Source organism: Lepidochelys olivacea (genome assembly GCF_965140295.1).
Source record: "Lepidochelys olivacea isolate rLepOli2 genome assembly, chromosome: 1".
Taxonomy (NCBI): domain Eukaryota; kingdom Metazoa; phylum Chordata; order Testudines; family Cheloniidae; genus Lepidochelys; species Lepidochelys olivacea.
Window position 1 is genome coordinate 348,501,104 of NC_140411.1, and position 22,628 is coordinate 348,523,731.

The 22,628-nt window shown below is 42.6% G+C and overlaps 1 protein-coding gene across 1 annotated transcript in view; it reads left to right on the top strand.

The window, feature by feature from the left end:
• Positions 1 to 22,628, top strand: part of TASOR2 (transcription activation suppressor family member 2) — a 76,799-nt gene that overhangs the window by 43,146 nt on the left and 11,025 nt on the right. The window contains exons 16-21 of the mRNA XM_084617227.1: positions 1,763 to 2,675; positions 5,071 to 5,605; positions 10,376 to 14,635; positions 17,540 to 17,665; positions 19,219 to 19,372; positions 20,840 to 20,945. Of these exons, the coding sequence (XP_084473353.1) occupies positions 1,763 to 2,675; positions 5,071 to 5,605; positions 10,376 to 14,635; positions 17,540 to 17,665; positions 19,219 to 19,372; positions 20,840 to 20,945 (6,094 nt within the window). The remainder of the gene's footprint in view (positions 1 to 1,762; positions 2,676 to 5,070; positions 5,606 to 10,375; positions 14,636 to 17,539; positions 17,666 to 19,218; positions 19,373 to 20,839; positions 20,946 to 22,628) is intronic.

Consider the following 22,628-nt stretch of genomic DNA (forward strand, 5'->3'; position numbering starts at 1 on the left):
GATTTGTAAATTGTTCCAGCCTCTTTGAGACACTTCCTAATCACTCAGATAGTAAGCTTGGAAAATGTGCAGTTCTCTGATCATTCAAACTGCTCTTTTCACATCTGAGAATGGCTCATGCTTTTAAACTGCTTTAAGGCAAATTGTGTAACGTGTCTTATAAGCCCAATTTATATTTGGCATCTGACCAGGTTTTTAGCTTATTATACTGTAAATCCAGTGCTTTTAAAAATAGTGAAATTGCCACAACTCAAAAGAATAAACTAGAGAGAGTTTCAAAAGCAGTGTGGAAAGCCTGTTTATACAGTATGTGCAAATGTTGGCTTGCAAAGACTCTCTGTCTACAACTGAGAACTAGTATTAAAGTGCCAGAATAAACGATGGAACAGGAAAGCCCTTACATTTTTTAAACTCAGCATGTTTTACAACATCCTTCTCTAGATCTCTCTGTCTCCAGTCTTTCTTTCTCTCTGGCCCCTTTGCCAACTGGAGAGAAGGTTTTGGAGAGTAATCTCACTCCCTGGACTCAAATTATGAATCGTTATTCTTTTACTACAGACCATAAAAAATAAGCAGTGCTGTCTGTGGTGTATACTTCATTCAGCGTTTGTTAGATTAGCACTCGTCTCCCATCTGTGCACTGGCTGTGGCCGAGGTGAGGTGGAATCTCAAAGTTGAGCACCAAGCCCCTCCATTGTCTTGTTTATACCCTCAGAGGGCACGTCCTGTTTTGGTTTGGTTACACACGTACGTAGATGTATAATATTTTAGGGAAAGAAACTGGGAGCAGAGTCCCAGCATGTGCCAAAAAAGGGAAAATTTTTAGGAAGAAGAAAAACACAACTTAAATGCCTTGCTACAGAGCCAGAGTTTAGCCCTCAGGACACTATACAGAGCGTATCTTTTCAGGGCTTTGCATGAAGAGTGGGAAGGGATATTTTTGTACTGTTTTTTATTATGAGTCTACTTTATGTAATGTTATATAATTTTTGTATTGTTTTTATATGCACATGCCCAGAGACATGGTGGTGGGTGCATTTTAAACATTGGATAAATAAATAAATATTCCTGACGCTCTGGAGTTTTGTGTCACTCGATGACTTCCAGGAGGCACCATAATCGTGCCTGGATCTGTATAAAGTGCACAGTCTTTGAGATGCATGTATCTGTATTATGCACTTGGAAGAACTGATTATGCACTACTTGGAAGCATGCATCACTGGGGTTCATTTCCTCTTTTTAAAGACTTCAGAAACTATGTGGAGAACTAAAAGCAAACCACTGTTCATGCAACATGAAGATTGCAAATTAAAATGAAAAAAGAGAGGAAATGTAAAAGTAAGGTTAAAGAGCAGTTACACTGTATATATGTAGTATTTTTCCTTACTGGCTGTATTGTTTAAATGTATACTTGAATATATTCAGTATGTGCAGTGTGTTCAAGTTAAGATTCTATTACACCGTAAACTCTCAGCCTCTCTCTGTACAGCTCCTTGCACAACAAAGCGAATCCTAAAATGCTACTGTAACAACAATAGCAAAATTAACTTTTGTATTTCTTGAACTTTATTTTAAATTTGCAAATTTACCATCTTTTTACTTGCAAACTGGGTATATTTGAGGTGGAAATAATTGAGAAGTAATAAATGCCATGATGCCATTTGGACCGTCACTTTTAAGAGCAGAACTCTACTTTAAGTATTTCTCATGATAGAAATATGTGGTTCAGTATTTATTATCTGATTTTGTTTTTCTTATGCAGTAAAGAAAGAGACTTTGTCACTGTCATCAAATGAAGTTCCATCAGAAAGTCAAGGGACAGTCAGTGGCGTAAATGAGACTTACACACACAGTGTTACTGCTCAAGATGTCAACCTGACTCTGAAAGGAAGTAACTGTGAATCACATGGGTTGAATTTGTTGGCTGATCTAGCTCTGAGCTCTTGCATTCCTCCACTTGATCATAAAGATAGTAGAGCTGCCTCTCCTTATGACCTGTCAAAAGAGCGACGCTCTCTTCGGAAAAGGAAGCCTTCGCGAATTGCTTCAGATCATGAATACCACAGGGTGGATAAACATCTAAAGGGAGGATCCTCTTCTAGCCAAACAGAGAATCAGAAACTTTCTTCTCCTGCAAAATCTGATTTAAGAAAAGACTTAGCTGCTATCCCAAGAGATAAAAGCCCTGTAATTTCCAGCAAGAAGAACTGCACAAGCCCTAACTCTGCCAAAGCCCGGCCATTGCTTTCCAAGGAGGTGCTAGATACTTCAGATGTGAACAAGCATTCTTCTATTGCCTCTGAGCACTCTTATGCCTCACAGATATCAGAACATTCTAAAAAAAACGCCCTCCCAAAAGGAGCACAGGGCCCTGCTGCCTTCAGAAATGGAGCTAAAAGTGCTAAATCGGGTCCTCTAGTTGGGAAAGTTCTGCCTTTCCGGCATCAGCAGAACAATACTCATGCGCAGAAGCCATTTGACGACTTGGTGGTAAAACGCAGAAGAGGTGCCCTTTCTTCCAGGTTGAAGGAAGACTTCTCCAAGTCTCACACAGTGAAGAGCTGTGATGGATCTGTTAAGGTGACATGTCAATGGGAAGCTGAATACCTCTTCAATTTAGATAGCAAATACACCAACAATTCTTTAGAGAAAACTGTAATTCGTGCTCTGCATGGGTAAGTGGCTCAGTGGTGGGTAAATTATAGATATTTCTTGCCCTATCTTCTCTACAGTACTTCTGGAGCACTGTTGAAAAGGGGTTTCTTTGGCCTGGTCTACGCTACAGAGGTAGGTTGACAAAAGGCAGCTTATGTCGACCTAACTATGTCAGTGTCTACGCTACAGCCTTGCTCCTGCCAATGTAAGGGCCCTACTACACCAATATAATAACTAGGGCTGTCGATTAATTGCAGTTAACTCACGCGATTAACTCAATAATATTAATCGCGATTTAAAAAATTAATCGCAATTAATCGCAGTTTTAATTGCACTGTTAAACAATAGAATATCAATTGAAATTTATTAACTGTTTTTGGGTGTTTTTCTATATTTTCAAATATATTGATTTAAATTACAACACAGAATACAAATTGTACAGTGCTCACTTTATATTATTATTTTTATTATGAATATTTGCACTGTAAAAATGATAAACAAAAGAAATAGTATTTTCAGTTCATCTCATACACGTACCATAATGCAATCTCTTTATCGAGAAAGTGCAACTTACAAATGTAGATTTTTTTTTTTGCTACATAACTGCACTCAAAAACAAAACAATGTAAAACTTTAGAGCCTACAAGTCCACTCAGTCCTACTTCTTGTTCAGCCAATCGCTAAGACAAACAAGTTTGTTCACATTTTTGGGATATAATGCTGCCCGCTTCTTATTTACGATGTTACCTGAAAGTGAGAACAGGTGTTCGCATGGCACTTTTGTAGCTGGCATTGCAAAGTATTTAGGTGCCAGATATGCTAAACATTCGTATGCCCCTTCATGCTTCGGCTACCATTCCAGGGGACATGCTTCCATGCTGACGACGCTCGTTAAAAAAATGTGTTAATTAAATTTTGACAGAACTCCTTGTGGGAGAATAGTATGTCTCCTGCTCTGTTTTACGCACTTTCTGACATGTATTTCTGCCTTGGATGATGACCCAGCACATGTTGTTCATTTTAAGAACACTTTCACTGCAGATTTCACAAAACGCAAAGAAGGTACCAATGTGAGATTTCAAAAGAGAGCTACAGCACTGAACCCAAGGTTTAAGAATATGACGTGCCTTCCAAAATCTGAGAGGGACAAGGTGTGGGGCATGCTTTCAGAAGTCTTAAAAGAGCAACACTTGGACGCAGAAACTACAGAACCTGAACCATCAAAAAAGAAAATCAACCTTCTGCTGGTGGCATCTGACTCAGATGATGAAAATGAACATGCATTTGTCTGCACTGCTTTGGACCGTTATTGAGCAGAACCCCTCATCAGCCTGGAAGCGTGTCCTCTGGAAAGGTAGTTGAAGATGAAGGGACATCTTTAGTGCATCTGGCATGTAAATATCTTGCAACGCCGGCTACAACAGTGCCATGAGAACACCTGTTCTCACTTTCAGGTGACAGTGTAAACAAGAAGCGGGCAGTATTATCTCCTGCAAATGTAAACAAATTTGTTTGTGTGAATGACTGGCTGAACAAGAAGTAGGACTGAGTGGACTTGTAGGCTCTAAAGTTTTACATTTTGTTTTATTTTTGAATGCAGTTTTTTGTGTACATAATTCTACATTTGTAAGTTCAACTTCCATGATAAAGAGATTGCACTACAGTACTTGTATGAGGTGAATTGAAAAATACTATTTCTTTTGTTTTTTACAGCACAAATATTGGTAATAAAAAATAAAGTGAGCACTGTACACTTTGTATTCTGTGTTATAATTGAAAACAATATATTTGAAAATGTAGAAAACATCCAAAATATTTAAATAAATGGTATTCTATTATTGTTGAACAGTGCGATTAATCATGATTAAGTTTTTTAATTGCTTGACAGCCCTAATAATAACTCCACCTCTACGAGAGGCTTTGGGCTTATGTCAGTGTACTTAGGGCGAGGCAGTGTCCTGTAGACACTGCATTCCTTACACTGGCTGCTGGCTATCTTGTAAATTTCATGGCTCTGATGGGGCTGTGAAATTGACAAGAAAGCCAGTTCCCCGAGGGGGGGCTGCTGGTAGGTCTCCGCTCCAAGCCAGGCTGCTATCCAGGCTCCTGGCCCGGGCTGGCACCCGGGCTCCCCACAGGGAGCACGGCAGCCAACCAGACTCTGGGCAGATTCCCCCCTGCTCCTGGCTGGTGTCCCCATCCAGTAAATTGCAAATCCAAAACTGTAGCCACTGATTTATGGCTACAAATTTCACCCTTTTTCAGACAAGGAAAAACAAAAACAACCGCCTAGTTTATAATTTAGACCTCTGCTAAGAGCTCCCTGCATTTGAGACTTCTGAATCCATTAAGCTGATGTGAATTAGTTTTGCACAACTAGCTAGAGAAATTAAGTTTATTTGTTTTTCCCTCCAGGCCCTGGGACCCTGGTATGCCCGATGATGTGGAAGAAATGAAGCTTATACTTCACATGTGGGTAGCTCTGTTTTATAGCAAACCAAACAAATTCCTAAGCAGTACAAGGAAGGTGGTAGAACACAGTAACCCTGAAAAATATGTATCCATAAACAGTAGCCTGGATGCTTTTGAATTAAGTGATGACTGTGAAGGCGCTTTTAATCTAGAAAAGTGCCCTGCAGACTCTCAATCTGAGGCCAATCAGACTTCCAGCACTACTCTGGAATTAAGTGATGACTGTGAAGGAGCTTTCGGCTTGGAAAAATGTCCTGCAGATTCTCAGTCTGAGGTCAATCAAGTTTCCAGCACTGTCCATAGCACAGTATCCTATTCCTCTGAGCAATTGCTTTCTTGTGATGAACCATCATCCACGAGTTGTATAAAGACCTTTTCAAACAATGACTGCAGTGATCCTAGCAGCCCACCTTTGAAAGATGGACCACAAGAGGTGATTATTGATGGATGCGTAGATATTGTCCATGCATTCAATAAGGTAAGATCATGGATTTCAGTTGCTACAGTTATGTAAGAAATACAACACAGGGAAGACATAGGGAGTGTTTGTAACAAACACCTGCCTCAAAGACCCATACTAAGTAATGTAAAAAGGGGGCACAAGAGGGCCTTGTTTCCCACTCCAGTGACACTTGCTCCTTCTGCTGGGTTCATAACTACCAGTGTGCATGGGAGCTGGAAGGAGCTGTATCCATCCCTGTTAGGGGAATGTTGCCACAACAGTGACTCTCTTGATGGAGAAGAAGGTAACAGAATGGGGAGGAATGTGAGGAGTCCTGAAGGCTCTGACCATGCCCTGCAGGTGGGAGCTAATCATAGGGTAGATGCCACTGATTAGTAACCCCTCAGTTGCCAGCAAAAAGTTGCCATTGTCCAGCAGTTGCTAATAAGTGGCAGGCAGGTTTGTACAGCAGCAGGCAGGGAAGGAAGCATAGGGATGTGCCTTCCCTGGCTGCAGCCCTGCAAACCTGCTTACAGGCAGGGCAGCAGCAAGGAGGGGAGCTGCAGGCTGGATGCTGGGGCTTTCCTCGGAGAGCAGGGGTGATAGGAGCCTGTACCCTACCTCTCCTGTATTCTTCAGCATTCAGGGCCCAGCCCTTCCCAGCGCTTCGTGCAGTCCCCCCAGCAGGGTGCAGCCTGGAGAGTGCAAGGAGAGATACTCTGGTATCCAGGCTGCACCCTCCACTCTTCCCCTTACTACTGCCCTGCCCACTGTTTCCCCTCCCAGCCTGCAGCCCTGCCCAGGGCCCCTTACCTCCAGTGTGGTCCCTGCGTGCCAGCAGGTTTGCCGGGTTGCAGCCCACAAGGAAGTGCTGTGACAGGCTAAGCAGCAGCTGCAGGCAGGTTTGCTTGGGGGGGAGGGGCGACCAGGGCAGGCACGTTCCAGAACTTCCTTCCCTGGCTGCAGCTGCACAAGCCTGCCTGCAGTGGGGCCATTCTTAAGCTCCTTTTTTTTTTAAAAAAAAATATCCAATATCCAATATTTGCCAATATCCAAACTCCCTTATCATTGATGTTCATGGGATGGGCATGGTTCCCAGCAATATGTTGCCATTAAGCAGAAGTTGCTAATGCCAGGATTCGATTAAGTGGAATCCGCTGGACTTAGCACCTGACAGACAGTTGAGTCCCACGTTCAGGCTTCAGTGTCTCTTAGAGCGTCTCCTGACATCACAGACACCTAGGCAGAGGCTGGGAGCGTGTTCGCCCCTATTTTCATTGCTAAGACCCTAATAAAGTTGTTATTGCACACGAAGCACTGTGGACCCTGATGAACTCATGCTCTGGCTGACAAATGAGGAAGGAACTGATTGGCAGAAGGGGTGTTGGTGACGTTTTTGTACCCTTTTAAGTCTATAGATGCTGATTTCAGGATCATAAATCATCCTTTTCAAAAAAAATAAAATAAAAAGCTTTACAGTGCCTCTTTTAAGCTGACCAGCGTTTCAGTCATTCATTCATTCGTTGCTGAAACAAAATGGTGAGTGGCTTGAGACTTTCCTACTTGAGAGGCTCCCTATCTCCCCATGGGATGCAGCCACATTCTGCTCAGCCAAGGGGTTTGAAATGGAGTCCCCTTCTGTTTATAAGTACTCTGGCCAGACATTCTCCATTCATGAAGGTCCTTTGTGTTTGGAATTCACTCACCCTCAGTCCAAAATAGCCAGAATTTGTTGGCCTTTATGGCCCACCACAAAGGCTGTCTGTTTGCAGGGGTATTTTGGGCTGGGGAGTGGGGGTGGGGAGGGTGGTTTAACTGTTGAGGTTGGGATAGCTTGTTATGTTTGGGGTTTTTTTTCTCTATAGGGTGTGTGTCATGGGGTATGGCTGCCCTATAATGTCCCCTACTGGCCGAGCATGGCACTCCCAGCCTCAGTTTCCTTCCCCAGGGTTGGTATCCTCGGCCTTCCAGACACCAGTCTGTGCTGGAGATGTGGCTTAGCCCTCTGGGCAAGTCACTAATAAACATAACCTGTTCTGTGGTAGCAAAAGTCCAAACTACAAAGGTCCAAACAAACCAAAGGATTCTTATGCCTTCCAGGGCTTCTCTTCAGCCCACCCTCTGGGCCCTGTTCCCAACCCGTTTCTGGGCCACCTTTTGATAGTCTTTTCGGCTTTGGGATAGAGCACTCAGCCCCTAGACTGGGTCTCCTGGAGCATCTTGAACAAATTGCAAGACTATAGAGTGGGATCCCGTTTTGCATTTTAAAGGATGTGCCAAAGGTTTTTAACATACGTTTAGTATTGTACTGTAAATTTAGAAGTACTTTGAGAGGAACCCAAGGGCTTGTCTACATGGTGGGATAATGTGTTCTATGGGGGTGTGATTTCTACAGCTCACGAACGTCTTGCACAGTAATTGGTCCATACATACCCTGCTGAGTCTACATAATACTACTTTTGTCCACTTGGGCTTGTTTACATGGTAAGGTAATAGGCTCTCCAGGGGAGTGATTTCTAAAGCACGAACATGTTGCATATTGACTGGTCCATGTAGACCCTGCTGGTGTGCTTTAACATAGTGCTGTTTGAAACAGTACTGCATTAAAGTGCACCAGCAGGGTCTACCCAGACCAATTAATGTACACACATTAGTGTGCTTTAGAAATCACTCCCCTGGAGAGCCCACTAGCCCACCAGGTGAACAAGCCCCATGTGGACAAAAGTCAGCTTTTACAGCCAAATTCAGCCCTCAGATTAGTGTGAACAGTGTCTGTTGATTTCACTATTTCTTGTACTACAGTAGCACCCAGCGGCCATAATTGGGATCATTGGGAAACCATTATGTTAGGTGTTGTACAAATGTAAGAGGCAGTTCCAGGCTCCAAAGAACTTACAATCTAATTCAAGACAAGACGCAATAAGCGAGAGTAAAGTTGGAAAGCGTGAGGTCTGATTAGCTCTGTTTCAGAGTAGCAGCCGTGTTAGTCTGTCTTCGCAAAAAGAAAAGGAGGACTTGTGGCACCTTAGAAACTAACCAATTTATTTGAGCAAAAGCTTTCGTGAGCTACAGCTCACTTCATCGGATGCATACCGTGGAAACTGCAGAAGACATTATATACACACAGAGACCATGAAACAATACCTCCTCCCACCCCACTGTCCTGCTGGTAATAGCTTATCTAAAGTGATCATCAAGTTGGGCCATTTCCAGCACAAATCCAGGTTTTCTCACCCTCCGCCCACCCCCCCCACACACAAACTCACTCTCCTGCTGGTAATAGCTTATCCAAAGTGACCACTCTCCCTACAATGTGCATGATAATCAAGGTGGGCCATTTCCAGCACAAATCCAGGTTTTCTCACCCCCCCCCCCCACACACACACACAAACTCACTCTCCTGCTGGTAATAGCTTATCTAAAGTGATCATCAAGTTGGGCCATTTCCAGCACAAATCCAGGTTTTCAAACCCTCCGCCCCCCCCCCCTCCCCCCACACACACACAAACTCACTCTCCTGCTGGTAATAGCCCATCCAAAGTGACCACTCTCTTTACAATGTGCATGGTAATCAAGGTGGGCCATTTCCTGCACAAATCCAGGTTCTCTCACCCCCATACACACACAAACTCACTCTCCTGCTGGTAATAGCTCATCCAAAGTGACCACTCTCCCTACAATGTGCATGGTAATCAAGGTGGGCCATTTCCAGCACAAATCCAGGCTTTCTCACCCCCACCCCGAAACACACACACACACAAACTCACTCTCCTGCTGGCAGTAGCTCATCCAAACTGACCACTCTCCAAGTTTAAATCCAAGTTTAACCAGAACGTCTGGATGGGGGGGGGGAGGAAAAAACAAGGGGAAATAGGCTACCTTGCATAATGACTTAGCCACTCCCAGTCTCTATTTAAGCCTAAATTAATAGTATCCAATTTGCAAATGAATTCCAATTCAGCAGTTTCTCTCTGGAGTCTGGATTTGAAGTTTTTTTGTTGTAAGATAGCGACCTTCATGTCTGTGATTGCGTGACCAGAGAGATTGAAGTGTTCTCCGACTGGTTTATGAATGTTATAATTCTTGACATCTGATTTGTGTCCATTTATTCTTTTACGTAGAGACTGTCCAGTTTGACCAATGTAAATGGCAGAGGGGCATTGCTGGCACATGATGGCATAGATCACATTGGTGGATGTGCAGGTGAACGAGCCTCTGATAGTGTGGCTGATGTTATTAGGCCCTGTGATGGTGTCCCCTGAATAGATATGTGGGCACAGTTGGCAACGGGCTTTGTTGCAAGGATAGGTTCCTGGGTTAGTGGTTCTGTTGTGTGGTTGTTGGTGAGTATTTGCTTCAGATAAATTGGTTAGTCTCTAAGGTGCCACAAGTACTCCTTTTCTTTTTTTTGATTAGCTCTGTGCACTATGAGATGATTTCAAGGCAGTTTAAAAAAATAAATATTAAGATACAAATAAACAAAATAGCAAATCAGGAATTCCTACTTGCCATCTCCCTAGCTGTTGTTAGCTGCCAATACCCTATAAGTATCACAGAAGAAGAAGATCTTGAGGAGGAATTGGAAGGATAGGGGACATGAATGGGCTCACTTGTCCATTTTGAGTACAGAATTTGGCAGTAAAATATTTGGGATGTGAATTGAAATTCATTTCTCTAGGGTTTTTTAAAAAAGATTGTCTTATGAAAGCTTGAGGAGTTAAAAAGATACATTCTCCAGTTGCAGAGATCTTTCTCTTCCTACATTTGTCTTTCTCGGTAGTTAAATTTCAAACTTTGAAATTTCAGGTTGATGAAGAGAAGAATGAAAGAGAGGAATTGCTGGACCCTGTAATTTCTATCAGTAACTCTACCTGCAGCCCTTCTGGTAAACCCAGCAATATAAGCATAAGACCTGAAGAATTTTCCACTGATGACTCAGATGAAGCACATCAAGCCCTTGATTTAAGTAAAGTTTCACAGAGTGACTCTGCATTTTCGCAGACTGAATTTCCAGAGAAGCAGGAAAATAAACAGCCAGCGATTATTAGTGATGATACTGTCATTTCTGAGGAAAGACAGACACTGGACAACATCACTCTCTCTGCAGAGGACAATGACAATTGCCAGGCTGGTGGTGATGGATCACTACGTCTCTGTGAAGCAATAGAGTTAGAAGTGAATATGAAGAGCACAAAACATGATAGCCCATGTGGAAAAGGGAGAGAATCGTATGATCTATTAGAAAACCAGGGAGAAGAGGAGGAGGAGGAAGATTTTGACTATGAAAGTATAAATGTAGAACCAATTGATTTAGCACTTTCTGAAAGTAATGATGCTGATCTGGAACATGAAGATATGGACCAGGATCCAATCAATGTAGTACTTCCTAAAGAAATTTGCATACCTGAAGAGAGCAAAGCAATCAGTCCAGTTGACTTGGAAGAACCCTTTGATAGTGAATTAACTCTAACATTATCACCTGGTGCAAGTCCTGTCCAGGACGTACCTTCTGATGAAATAACACAATCTGAAGATGCACTTCCAGAGAACCAAGAGGTCACTGTCAAACCAGCTGAAGAAATTAATGATGCAGATATGGAACATGAAGATATGGACCAGGATCCAATCAATGTAGTACTTCCTAAAGAAATTTGCATACCTGAAGAGAGCAAAGCAATCAGTCCAGTTGACTTGGAAGAACCCTTTGATAGTGAATTAACTCTAACATTATCACCTGGTGCAAGTCCTGTCCAGGACGTACCTTCTGATGAAATAACACAATCTGAAGATGCACTTCCTGAGAACCAAGAGGTCACTGTCAAACCAGCTGAAGAAATTAATGATGCAGATATGGAACATGAAGATATGGACCAGGATCCAATCAATGTAGTACTTCCTAAAGAAATTTGCATACCTGAAGAGAGCAAAGCAATCAGTCCAGTTGACTTGGAAGAACCCTTTGATAGTGAATTAACTCTAACATTATCACCTGGTGCAAGTCCTGTCCAGGACGTACCTTCTGATGAAATAACACAATCTGAAGATGCACTTCCAGAGAACCAAGAGGTCACTGTCAAACCAGCTGAAGAAATTAATGATGCAGATATGGAACATGAAGATATGGACCAGGATCCAATCAATGTAGTACTTCCTAAAGAAATTTGCATACCTGAAGAGAGCAAAGCAATCAGTCCAGTTGACTTGGAAGAACCCTTTGATAGTGAATTAACTCTAACATTATCACCTGGTGCAAGTCCTGTCCAGGACGTACCTTCTGATGAAATAACACAATCTGCAGATGCACTTCCTGAGAACCAAGAGGTCACTGTCAAACCAGCTGAAGAAATCAAGTCATCAGCACAAAGTGATTCAGTAGAGGACAGCTGCATTTCTCAGGAAGACAGCGGAACTGGTTCTGCCGATTACACTTCTCTGAGTATTAAAGAATCCAATCAAGTACAAAGCAATACAGCAACTCAAGGAGAGCAAAAGAGCCCTTCTACTGACACAACAGAACTGCTGAACAAATCTTCAGAAGCAAGTGAAAGCCCATGCTTAGTCTTTGAAAATACACACTTGGAAGCTGACTCTGAAGCCAAGAAAAGCTGTGACAAATTTAAGAATACTGAAGTCTGTTCTGTTACTAAAAAGTCACCATGTAATGATGAATTAAACCAGGTAACTATGGTTATTACACATGGAGAACATGAGACCTCTCTTTGCAAATTGGTAGAATCGGCTTGTATCTTATCAGTGGATAACGAAAAATCTTTTGCTAAAGAACATTTGGACTTGAAACAAATTAATTTTGTAAACCATCAGTATACGCACAGTCTTATTTTGAGTGAAGAAGAGACAAGTCCAACTGACAAGTCCACTCGCACTGACCCAGAATTGATGATTGGCACTCCTTTTCAGCAGCATAGCAGCCCTATTAGTAGAGAGACTGAACTGCACAAAAGTATATTAGAGCCAAGTGAGCATGATCCAGTGCTTTGCAAAAATATGAATTCTGACCACACTGATCAAATAGATGTTACGAAAATATGCTCCATCTCTGACAGTCTAACACCCTTGTCTGCTGCGGATGACTCCTCAAGTTCTTGTTATACTGAACGACCAAAGAAAGACAAATTTCTAGAACATGAAACGCCTGTAGTTAAAATAGCAGACTTTCTGAGGAGTGAGGAAGAGATTTCTCCAGCTGACAAGCCCACTTGTACTAACCCAGAATTGTTGACTGGTGTTGCTTTTCAGCAGCATAGTATCCCCATCAGCCGAGAGACAGATGTGCACACTAATTTATTAAAGCAAAGTGAGAAGAATCCAGTATTTTCCAAAAGTATGAATTCTGACCACACTGATCAAATAGATGTGATGGAGATGTCTTCTACAGCAGAAGAAGCTTTCTCAGGTTCCTGTTACACAGAATGGGCAAAAAAAGACATGTTTTTAGACCATAAAATCCCTGTCCGCAAAGTAGCAGACTTACTAGAGAATGATGACAAAGAAGAACCCACATCACATGAGGAATTTGATCTAGGAAGGACTAGCCGTGCTGCGAGCACTCCATCTATTTTAGAAGAGGAGGAGGAACAGTTCGCAGAAGCATGTGACCAGAGCTCTGTTTGTGAAATAACAGAACTGCAGAGTGATTGTATGATGGAAGAATCTAATATGTTTGCTGATTTACATCAAACCAACTTAGATGACACTAGGGAAGAAATCCCTGTTTCCTCTGTTCAAATGCCTACAACATTATATGCACACACAGACTCTAGAGAGACTCTAGAAGTTAGTGATACTGAGGATATTTTGGAGAAACATTTGGCCAACCAAGGTGCAAAATTCCCTAACAAAGGTAGAGGTGTGCATTTGACCTTTGAAAGTTTATCGTATGAGTCTTTTTCTGGAGACTCTGACCAGGAGGACTTTGGAGGTACTGTACACCCCACAGCTAAATTTAGGGGTTCTTGTGGCACAAGCCCCGTTGATACTATCCGCGCAACAACCGTTACAAGGACTAATTATGATTGTTCATGTATAAGGTCAGCGAATGAAAATTGGAAGAGGGATGACTGGGACTCCTTGGAAGCAGGCAAAAGATTTTCAGTGGTTGAGTCAGGCTGGCCCGTTGGGTTTAGGGAAGATGCTAGGTATGTGCCCCCTTTTGTCAATATTAAAGATGATCAGGGCACCGTGAGGGATTATACAAACTTTATTGTTACCAAAAAACACAAAGACAAAACTAGACCTGTACAGCCTTCAAAGAGACATGACCATTTTGTGGAACGATCTGACTTAATAAGCTCATTGACTAGGACCTGGAAGGTTATTGATGATCTTACCCAGAACACTTTAGATATGGAATGTCTGCGTTTCAGTTATAAGCTAAAACAAGTAATAAAGAGCCAGAAATCACGACTTTCTACCTCCAATTGTATCTTTCCAAAAGAGATTTCTGCCCAGGTAATGGCTGAGACTTTGCCCCTGAGAGAGGCTCCTGAAGCCCCTAGTCTAAATTCACCATGCAGGAGTAGGAGCCCCCTTCTGGTAACGGTTGTGCGTTCAGATACAAGGCAGCGTAGTTCAAGTTGGCACCCAAGAAACGATATATACACAGATTTTGCTGAACCACCTCTCTTTGTCCCATGGCAGGATAAATTTAGCAGTGAAAGAAATGCGGCAAAAGTCAAAAGCCAGGGCCGTGACTATGGTATTCCTTTACATCTCAGCAAGTTAAAATACGATGATAAACTAAAAGAATCCCGGGGGGATATTTCGGTCATTCTAAATGAATATGCTGAGTTCAACAGGGTGATCTTGAACAATATACATGCGGGTAACAAAGGAAGAGGTCAGAGCACTACCTCAGAAGAGTGTGCAGGCAAAAGGAAAAAATGCACACATTTCCCCAAAAGAACAGCCTCCTATGAGAACATGATTAGTGACTTATGCAACACTCTGCACTACAGACTGAAAAGTGTTGTTAAAGAGGCTTGCAAAAATGCGTGTATGTTCTACCTAGTTGAAACAGAAGATGACCCTTTCTTTGTGAGAATGAAGGTAATGTGGCAATTTCTAAATCTTCCTAGTTTGTTTAAAATTGTGAGTGAACTTAGTGCTGCTTATAAGGTTGAACTGGTACCAGTGGCTTGAGTCAGGTATGGCACTGGGTGGGGGGTGTCTCTATGCAGGCTTCCTCACACGATTTGGCCAATGCTTCTTAATGCTGACCGGCAGTATCTTCCTGCTGTGTTGGTCCTAGGGGATTTCAGTCCTGATCAGTAACACCCTCTGCTACTTCATCTTGGCTCTCTGGAGCCATAATTCAAACCAAATTATGCCAAAGTGTGTGGTAGTTTAGTGATGCATAAACAGAGGGAACTAGGATCAGCGATCACTGATTAATTTTCACTGGTGAGCAAAGAAAAGAGGTGGACTGCAGGCATTAAAGGCTAATCCAGCACCTCAGATTTTTTTCTGCTCATAATAGCAAAGAAAATTGGCAAACCACACAAAACCACGTGCCAGATGACTACGATTTGCATTTGCCAGGCCTGTATCATGGCCGCAGTTTGTGTATGCTTCATAATTTTTTAAAAATGTTTATACTGGGAAGAATGTGAGGCAGCCTTTGCTCTGCCTTTGTCATGGTTTTGCACAGTTTAGGAATAGTCCTGGCTCCTGGATTGTCCCGGAGTCCCAGGTGGCTTCTCTGGCTTGAAATGCCTTTTTTCATTTGCATTTGGCACAACTATGACTGTTTCTGATTTAGGTCTTGCCTACTTGCTCCGGTGACGTAGTTCATCCAAATGGGGCCACTCTTGGAGACCCCACACACATTTCAGGTGGTGTAAATTATGGTTGCCAACTATTTGGGGCAGTTAGCCATCGAGAGCACCTTGTGCCAGTGTTCCATAGACTGTACTGGTGTCTTCTGTTTGCTTTTGATCACACTTCAAGACATTGATGATGGTGCTTTTTAAAAAAACCTTACAGTACATGGTTTGATTCCTGTTTAACCTGGGAAACCGGCCTCTCTCACCGTGCCTGATTGTGACAGCCGAGTTTAGCCGAGAGTCCCGAGTGTTTTGAACATCTGCATGCTACTGAAAGGTGGTTTTCAGCGGGGGTCTTTGACACTGGAATTTGTTTCCCCAATTAGGCTATATCTATACTAGAGTTTTTTGGGGAAATCTCTCAGTTTCAGCTGCATTGGAAGTAGCAGCGTTGGAGAGCTAGTATAGACAGTCACTGGCATCTTTACCACTGTTGTTGTCTATACCGGCTCTGAACTGGTCTAGAAAACAGGGTGGTAAAAACAATGGTGTGTGTCAATGCCTTCTCTGTGCTCCCAGTTGTGCCTTTTCTGACACACACAAAAAAAAGGGGGGGGGGGGCAGAAAAACACAGTTTTCCACAAGAAAATTTCAGTTTTGCAGGGGAAAAAAGGAGACTTTTTTTCCCATTGGGAAGATCAAAATAAGGGCTCCCCAGCTGCCTGGCAGCAAGGCTCTGGTCAAGCGCACTTTCTGCCTGTGAAATCGACAAAAGCTTTCCTGGAGGGCTGCCAGGCTGTGTCACTTGGAGACTCTCTCCAGCTCCTGCAGGCAGGTTGGAAGGCTCTTGTGAATTTCAAAAGTGTAGTTGACAAGTGTCTTGCAAGCAGGCAGACAGGAAGCCAAACAGTGCTCCCGAAACAAAAGATTTCCTGAAAACCCTTCCCGTGAAAATTTTTGCATTTTTGGCCTTTTGTCCCAGTGTGGGACAAAAGAAAAATTTCAAACATGCAACATTTTATGCAGGAAGGTATATCTGTTTTCCGGCCAACTCTAGTAGACACAGCCTTAGTCTAACTGAACTCCAGCCTGACTTCCAGAGCGTGGTGGAAAGCCCATCTGCTTACTCATGCTTTTCTATGTAGCTGATTGACTGGGTGCATTTTTTTTTTTTTTTTAACCTCAGCAACTTAATTCTGCGGTAGAGTTTGTCTGTAAAGGGAACTTTAAAAAATGTAAAATTAAATGAGCTAGCATGCTGTCTCAGTACTGGGTCATCTACTCTCTGCATTTTGGCTGCAGCGGACTTTCCCGAGAGCACATGTAATACATAGATCGAGATGTTTATCTAACCAAGAGTATATTAGAGTACGAAAATAGACTTTGCTGTGCTGATGAGTTGAGATGAGAGAGGTGCTGGCCATTCTGAATCTCTCCTCACTGCAAACTGGTTGGCACGGGAGAGTCCATTTCAAAATGCTTGCCATTTTTTTTTCTTCTTTCTTTTCCTGTGTGGTGGTTGAGTAAGTGGTCAATTTATTTTTAAAGTTTTGTGTTTGATATTTAGAGTAAGTTGAATTTTCAGATAATTAGATTATTTTAGAAACCAAATAATAACAGAAATACACCTTTGGCCAGTGGTTCTCAGACTTTTGTACTGGTGACCCCTTTCACATAGCAAGCCTCTGAGTGTGACACCCCCCCCTTATAAATTAAAAACACTTTTTTATATATTTAACACCACTATAAATGCTGAGTGCAAAGCGGGGTTCGGGGTGGAGGCAGACAGCTCGCGACACCCATATAATAACCTTGCAACCTCCTGAAGGGGTCCCAACCCCCAGTTTCAGAACCCCTGCCTTAGGCATATTGATAAAATAGCTTACTCTTTCCAGTCCTGAGTGGTACTCTCATCAAACAAGCCTGAACTATATAAGGTCAAACTTTATATAAATTTGTTTGCAGAATTGGGGAAAAAACCCATCTAAACACGACAAGATTTATTTTTCATGTTGGGCTTTAGCATAACCAGAGTCTGAATATCCAGGTTATTTGCAGATAAATCATAGCTTTCATACTCAACTGGAAATCATATTAAATGTTTTTGGTTATCTGTTTTTGGTAAGGTGTAAAAATGTTGGCCATACAAACATTCTTACTTTGTTGCGATGATTTATTTGTGTTTCAGAGCTTATTGAAGAAAGGTGGCCACGCTGAAATTGAACCTCTGAATTTCTGTAAAGCACAACACCTGGAGACAGACAGACTGATTGTCATTATTAGAAATGAGGACATATCTTTGCATATTCATAAAGTAGGTTCAGAAGTATCTTTCTTGTGTCAAAACTGGAAATGCCCTTTCTAAATACGACAGTCCATTTTTAAACAGGTTTCTAATTTTGCACCTATCCAGAGTTTTATCTTTAAGTGTTCACATCTGCATACCTATTGGTGAGGTCCTAAAGATGTCGCAGTTTAAAGCTAACCTAATACATACGCAGGGTCCATGGCTAAGGAGTTGTAAAAACCACAAGAACAGAGGGCCCATTTCTTTCACTGCTGTTGCTCCAGTTCAGATCACAAAATAGCTAGCGACCTCAGAAGTCCGTACAAACCAGGCAAGGCACCAGTCTGGGTTGTCTGGTTTAGCTTTTCCAAGTCTGCACAGTAAACTAGTTTGAGCCAGGGTTAGAACGCAGGAATTTCTGGCTCGTATGCCCCTGTTGAGATCCCCAGCAGCATTCCAGCAGCACCAATCACTGCAGTGTCTAAGTGCTGTCCACAAGGTATAAAACCCAGGCGAGGCTTTCATTGAACTCACTTGGCACTGAATAGACACAGGAATTGCCACTTTCTGAAATTATGCTATAATTACACTATGGCAGAGTGTCATTTAGAATAATTCTCTGGAGCCTGTGTGGTAATTGTAAATCCTGCATTTCTTCAGTTTTACCTGTGAGCCTATCCCAGTAGTTGCTAATTCTAAGATGTGACCAGAGACTATTTATCAAAGTACCCCTTTCTGTCCCCAGCTCCAGCTTTGTCTTTTTTTTAACTTGCGTGTTTTAAGACGTACTAGAGTTCACTGTACCCTGTGACCCAGTTTTGATTTCTCTACCTGGTCTCATGTCTACACTACACACTAAGCCCAGGTCTTTGGACTCACTGTTCTCAAGCCCATGCTTACGCCGCTACACTGCACTGTAAACCTGGGTTTAAAATGGCTGGACCCGGGTCTCATGGCCGAGCTAACGTGTCCGTACTGCACTATGCAGACTTTCTGACTCCGATCTGTGGCTTGGACTGTGTCCGCTCTGCAAGACAATACAACTTGGACCTGAGTCGCAGCAAGACTTGGGCTCTGACACATCCCCTAAGCAGGCTCTTTGGACCTCGGTTCTGAGTGCTTGCTGACCTGAGTCAGATGGCTTTGTGTCTTGTCTGTGGACAGAAGGAGGTCTCGGGCTCCAGTCAGACCCTGGGCTGAGCATGCAGTGTAGACGTACCCATAGTCCTTGAATTGCTGCCAGTGTGCTGGGAGCAGTGTGATGTGTTCAGCCCCGTGGCTCAGCGTGAGAGAGAAGTACCTCACAGCCTCACAGCGATCACCACTGGATTCATAAAAAGAGGGCTCAGAGGCTCCTGCAGAGTCCCACTGAGTCATCTACAGCTTGGCGGGGCTGTGCTGTGGAGACTTGAGGATGGAGTGCGTAAAACAGGAGGAAATGGGCAACATCCTCAGGACTCCAGCAGGGACGCCCGTCTACTGGAAGAAGAAAGAATGAGAGAGGTTCCTGGTTAGGTGTGTGAAGTCTGACCCATTAAAAGGTACATATTGTACATGAAGAATGTTTTTGCCTTTAACAGATCCCTTCCTTGCTGAGATTAAAGCATTGCCCAAATGTAACCTTTGCTGGAGTGGACAGCCCAGAGGACGTAACTGATCACACTTATCAGGAGCTGTTTCACATGGGGGGGTTTGTGGTCTCTGATGATGAAGTGTTAGAAACTGTAACTTTAGGTGAGTCTAATTACCCCCTCCCTCTTTATACCCATGAAAATCATTGGTCTTTGTTGCAAGAGGATGATATTGCAGTACTGTAATAACTGTGACTTAAATACAGCGCAGGTTTAGGATGGATCTAGGGAAACACGTGGCTCTAGAAGGCTGTGGCATTGTCAGGAGCCTCTCGAGAGATGTTGGTTGGTAGCAGATGCCAGTATTCCCAAAGCCATTCAGGAGGGAGCATTTCCCCCCAGAAGAGAGAACTTTTTTCTTTCTGTGTATTGAATATAATGCTTGTGAAAGGCATTGGATTGGCTTCCCTCTGTCCACAAAATGGGCACCATCACCAGCTTTCCTGAACCCTAACAATGCGAGATCATCTCTAGGGCTGAGAGCGTAGTTCAGTGTCCATGGCCCTTCATGGGCATTAAGAAAGGGATAGATAATAAAACAGAAAATATCATGTTGCCTCTATATAAATCCATGATACGCCCACCTCTTGAATACTGCGTGAAGATGTGGTCGCCCCATCTCAAAAAAGATATACTGGAATTGGAAAAGGTTCAGAAAAGGGCAACAAAAATGATTAGGGGTATGGAACAGCTTCCATATGAGGGGAGATTAATAAGACTGGGACTTTTCAGCTTGGATATGATAGAGGTCTTTAAAATTATGACTGCTGCGGAGAAAGTAAATAAGGAAACGTTATTTACTCCTTCTCATAATACAAGAACTAGGGGTCACCAAATGAAATTAATAGGCAGCGGGCTTAAAACAAAAGGAAGTGTTTCTTCACACAATGCTCAGTCAACCTGTGGAACTCTTTGCCAGAGGATGTTGTGAAGGCCAAGACTAGAACAGGGTTCAAAAAAGAACTAGATAAGTTCATGGAGGATAAGTCCATCAATGGCTATTTGCCAGGATGGACAGGGATGGTGTCCCTATCCTCTGTTTGCCAGAAGCTGGGAAAGGGCGACAGGAGATGAATCACTTGATGATGACCTGTTCTGTTCATTTCCTCTGGGGCACTCGGCACTGGCCACTGTCGGAAGACAGGATACTGGGCTAGGTGGACCTTTGGTCTGACCCAGTATGGCCGTTCTTATGACAGTTGTGGTGTCAGTTCATCCCAGTGAGAATGGGAGTGTTTTGTGGTATGAACATCTGTACACTAGAAACTAGGTAGAGATTCCCACTAATTGATTTTACATAGGCCAAAGGACAGTAGTTAGTGGGTAACATCTTTTGGCCAATATCAAACTTCTCTGGATCCACTGGCAAGTTGGAGATGAAAGATGCCTCTGTTCTAATAACCCCTTGAACTCTCACTGAAAATAATACAAAACTCTTTGACTTTTTGGCCTTCAGATTGCTCTTTAAGAACATGATGATGTGCTTTTTATATGTAGTAATGCCTGGACATCTGGTTTTCTGACACCACCTGATTCTCAGACTCGATACTGAAATATTTTATTCCCACAGGTCAGCTGAAGGAAATAGTTAAAACACTGGAAAAGCTGAATAGTCATGGAAAGTGGAAATGGCTGCTTCACTACAAAGAAAGTAAAAAACTAAAAGAAGACATTAGGTAACTGTCAGCACGGATCTGTCAAGAACAAATTGTGCCAAACCACCAGCTTTCTTTCACAGGGTAACAAAACCTTGTAGATGGGGGGAAGCGGTAGATGTGGTATATCTTGATTTTAGTAAGCGTTTTGATACTGTCTTACATGACCTTTTCATAAACAAACTAGGGAAATACAACCTAGATGGAGCTACTATAAGATGGGTGCAAAACTGGTTGGAAAACCATTCCCAGAGTGTGGTTCACAGTCAAGCTGGAAGGTCATAATGAGTGGGGTCCCGCAGCAAGGGATCAGTTCTGGGTCCAATTCTGTTCAGTATTTTTCATCAGTGATTTAGATAATGGCACAGAGAGTACACTTATAAAGTTGGCAGACAATACCAAGCTGGGAGGGGTTGCAAGTGCTTTGGAGGATAGGATTAAAATTCAGAATGATCTGGAGAAATGGTCTGAAGTAAATAAGATGAAATGCAATAAGGAGAAATGAACAGTACTCCATTAAGGAAGGAACAATCAGTTGCACACATACAAAATGGGCAATGACTGCCTAGGAAGGAGGACTGTGGAAAGGGATCTGGGGGTCATAGTGGATCACAAGCTAAATATGCGTCAACAGTGTAACACTGTTGCAAAAAAAGCAAACATAATTCTGGGCTGTATTAGCAAGAGTGTTGTAAGCAAGACACGAGAAGTAATTCTTCTGCTCTACACTGCACTGCTTAGGCCTCAGCTGGAGTATTGTGTCCGGTTCTGGGCACCACATTTCAGGAAAGATGTGGAGAAATTGGAGAGAGTCCAGAGAAGAGCGACACAAATGATTAAAGGTCTAGAAAACATGACATATGAGGGAAGATTGAAAAAACTGGGTTTGTTTAGTCTGGAGAAGAGAAGACTGTTACAAGAAGGAGGGAAGTAAATGGTTCTTGTTAACCTCTGCGAATAGAACAAGAAGCAATGGGCTTAAATTGCAGCAAGGGAGGTTTAGGTTGGACATTAGGAAAAACTTCCTGTCAGATTTCAGAGTGGTAGCCATGTTAGTCTGTATCAGCAAAAAAACCGAGGAGGACTTGTGGCACCTTAGAGACTAACAAATTTATTTGAGCATAAGCTTTCGTGGGCCCAAACCCACTTCATTGGATGCATGCAGTGGAAAATACAGTAGGAAGATATATATATATATATATATACACACACACACACACAGAACGTGAAAAAATGGGTGTTGCCATACCAACTGTAAGGAGACCAATTAATTAAGGTGGGCTATTATCAGCAGGAGAAAAAAAGCCTTTTGTAGTGATAATCAGGATGGCCCATTTCCAACTGTTGACAAGAAGGTGTGAGTAACAGTAGGGGGGAAAAATTATCACGGAGAAATAGTTTTACTTTGCGTACTGACACAGTCTTTCTTCAAGCCTAATTGAATGGTGTCCAGTTTGCAAATTAATTCCAATTCTGCAGTCTCTTGTTAGAGTCTGTTTTTGAAGTTTTTTTTGCTGGAGAATTGCAACTTTTAGATCTGAAATTGAGTGACTGGGGAGGTTGAAGTGTTCTCCAACTGGTTTTTGAATGTTATAATTCTTGACGTCTGATTTGTGTTTATTCTTTTGCGTAGAGATTGTCCAATTTGGCCCATGTACATGGCAGAGAAGCATTGTTGGCAACCTTGGTACATTGGCCAAACTG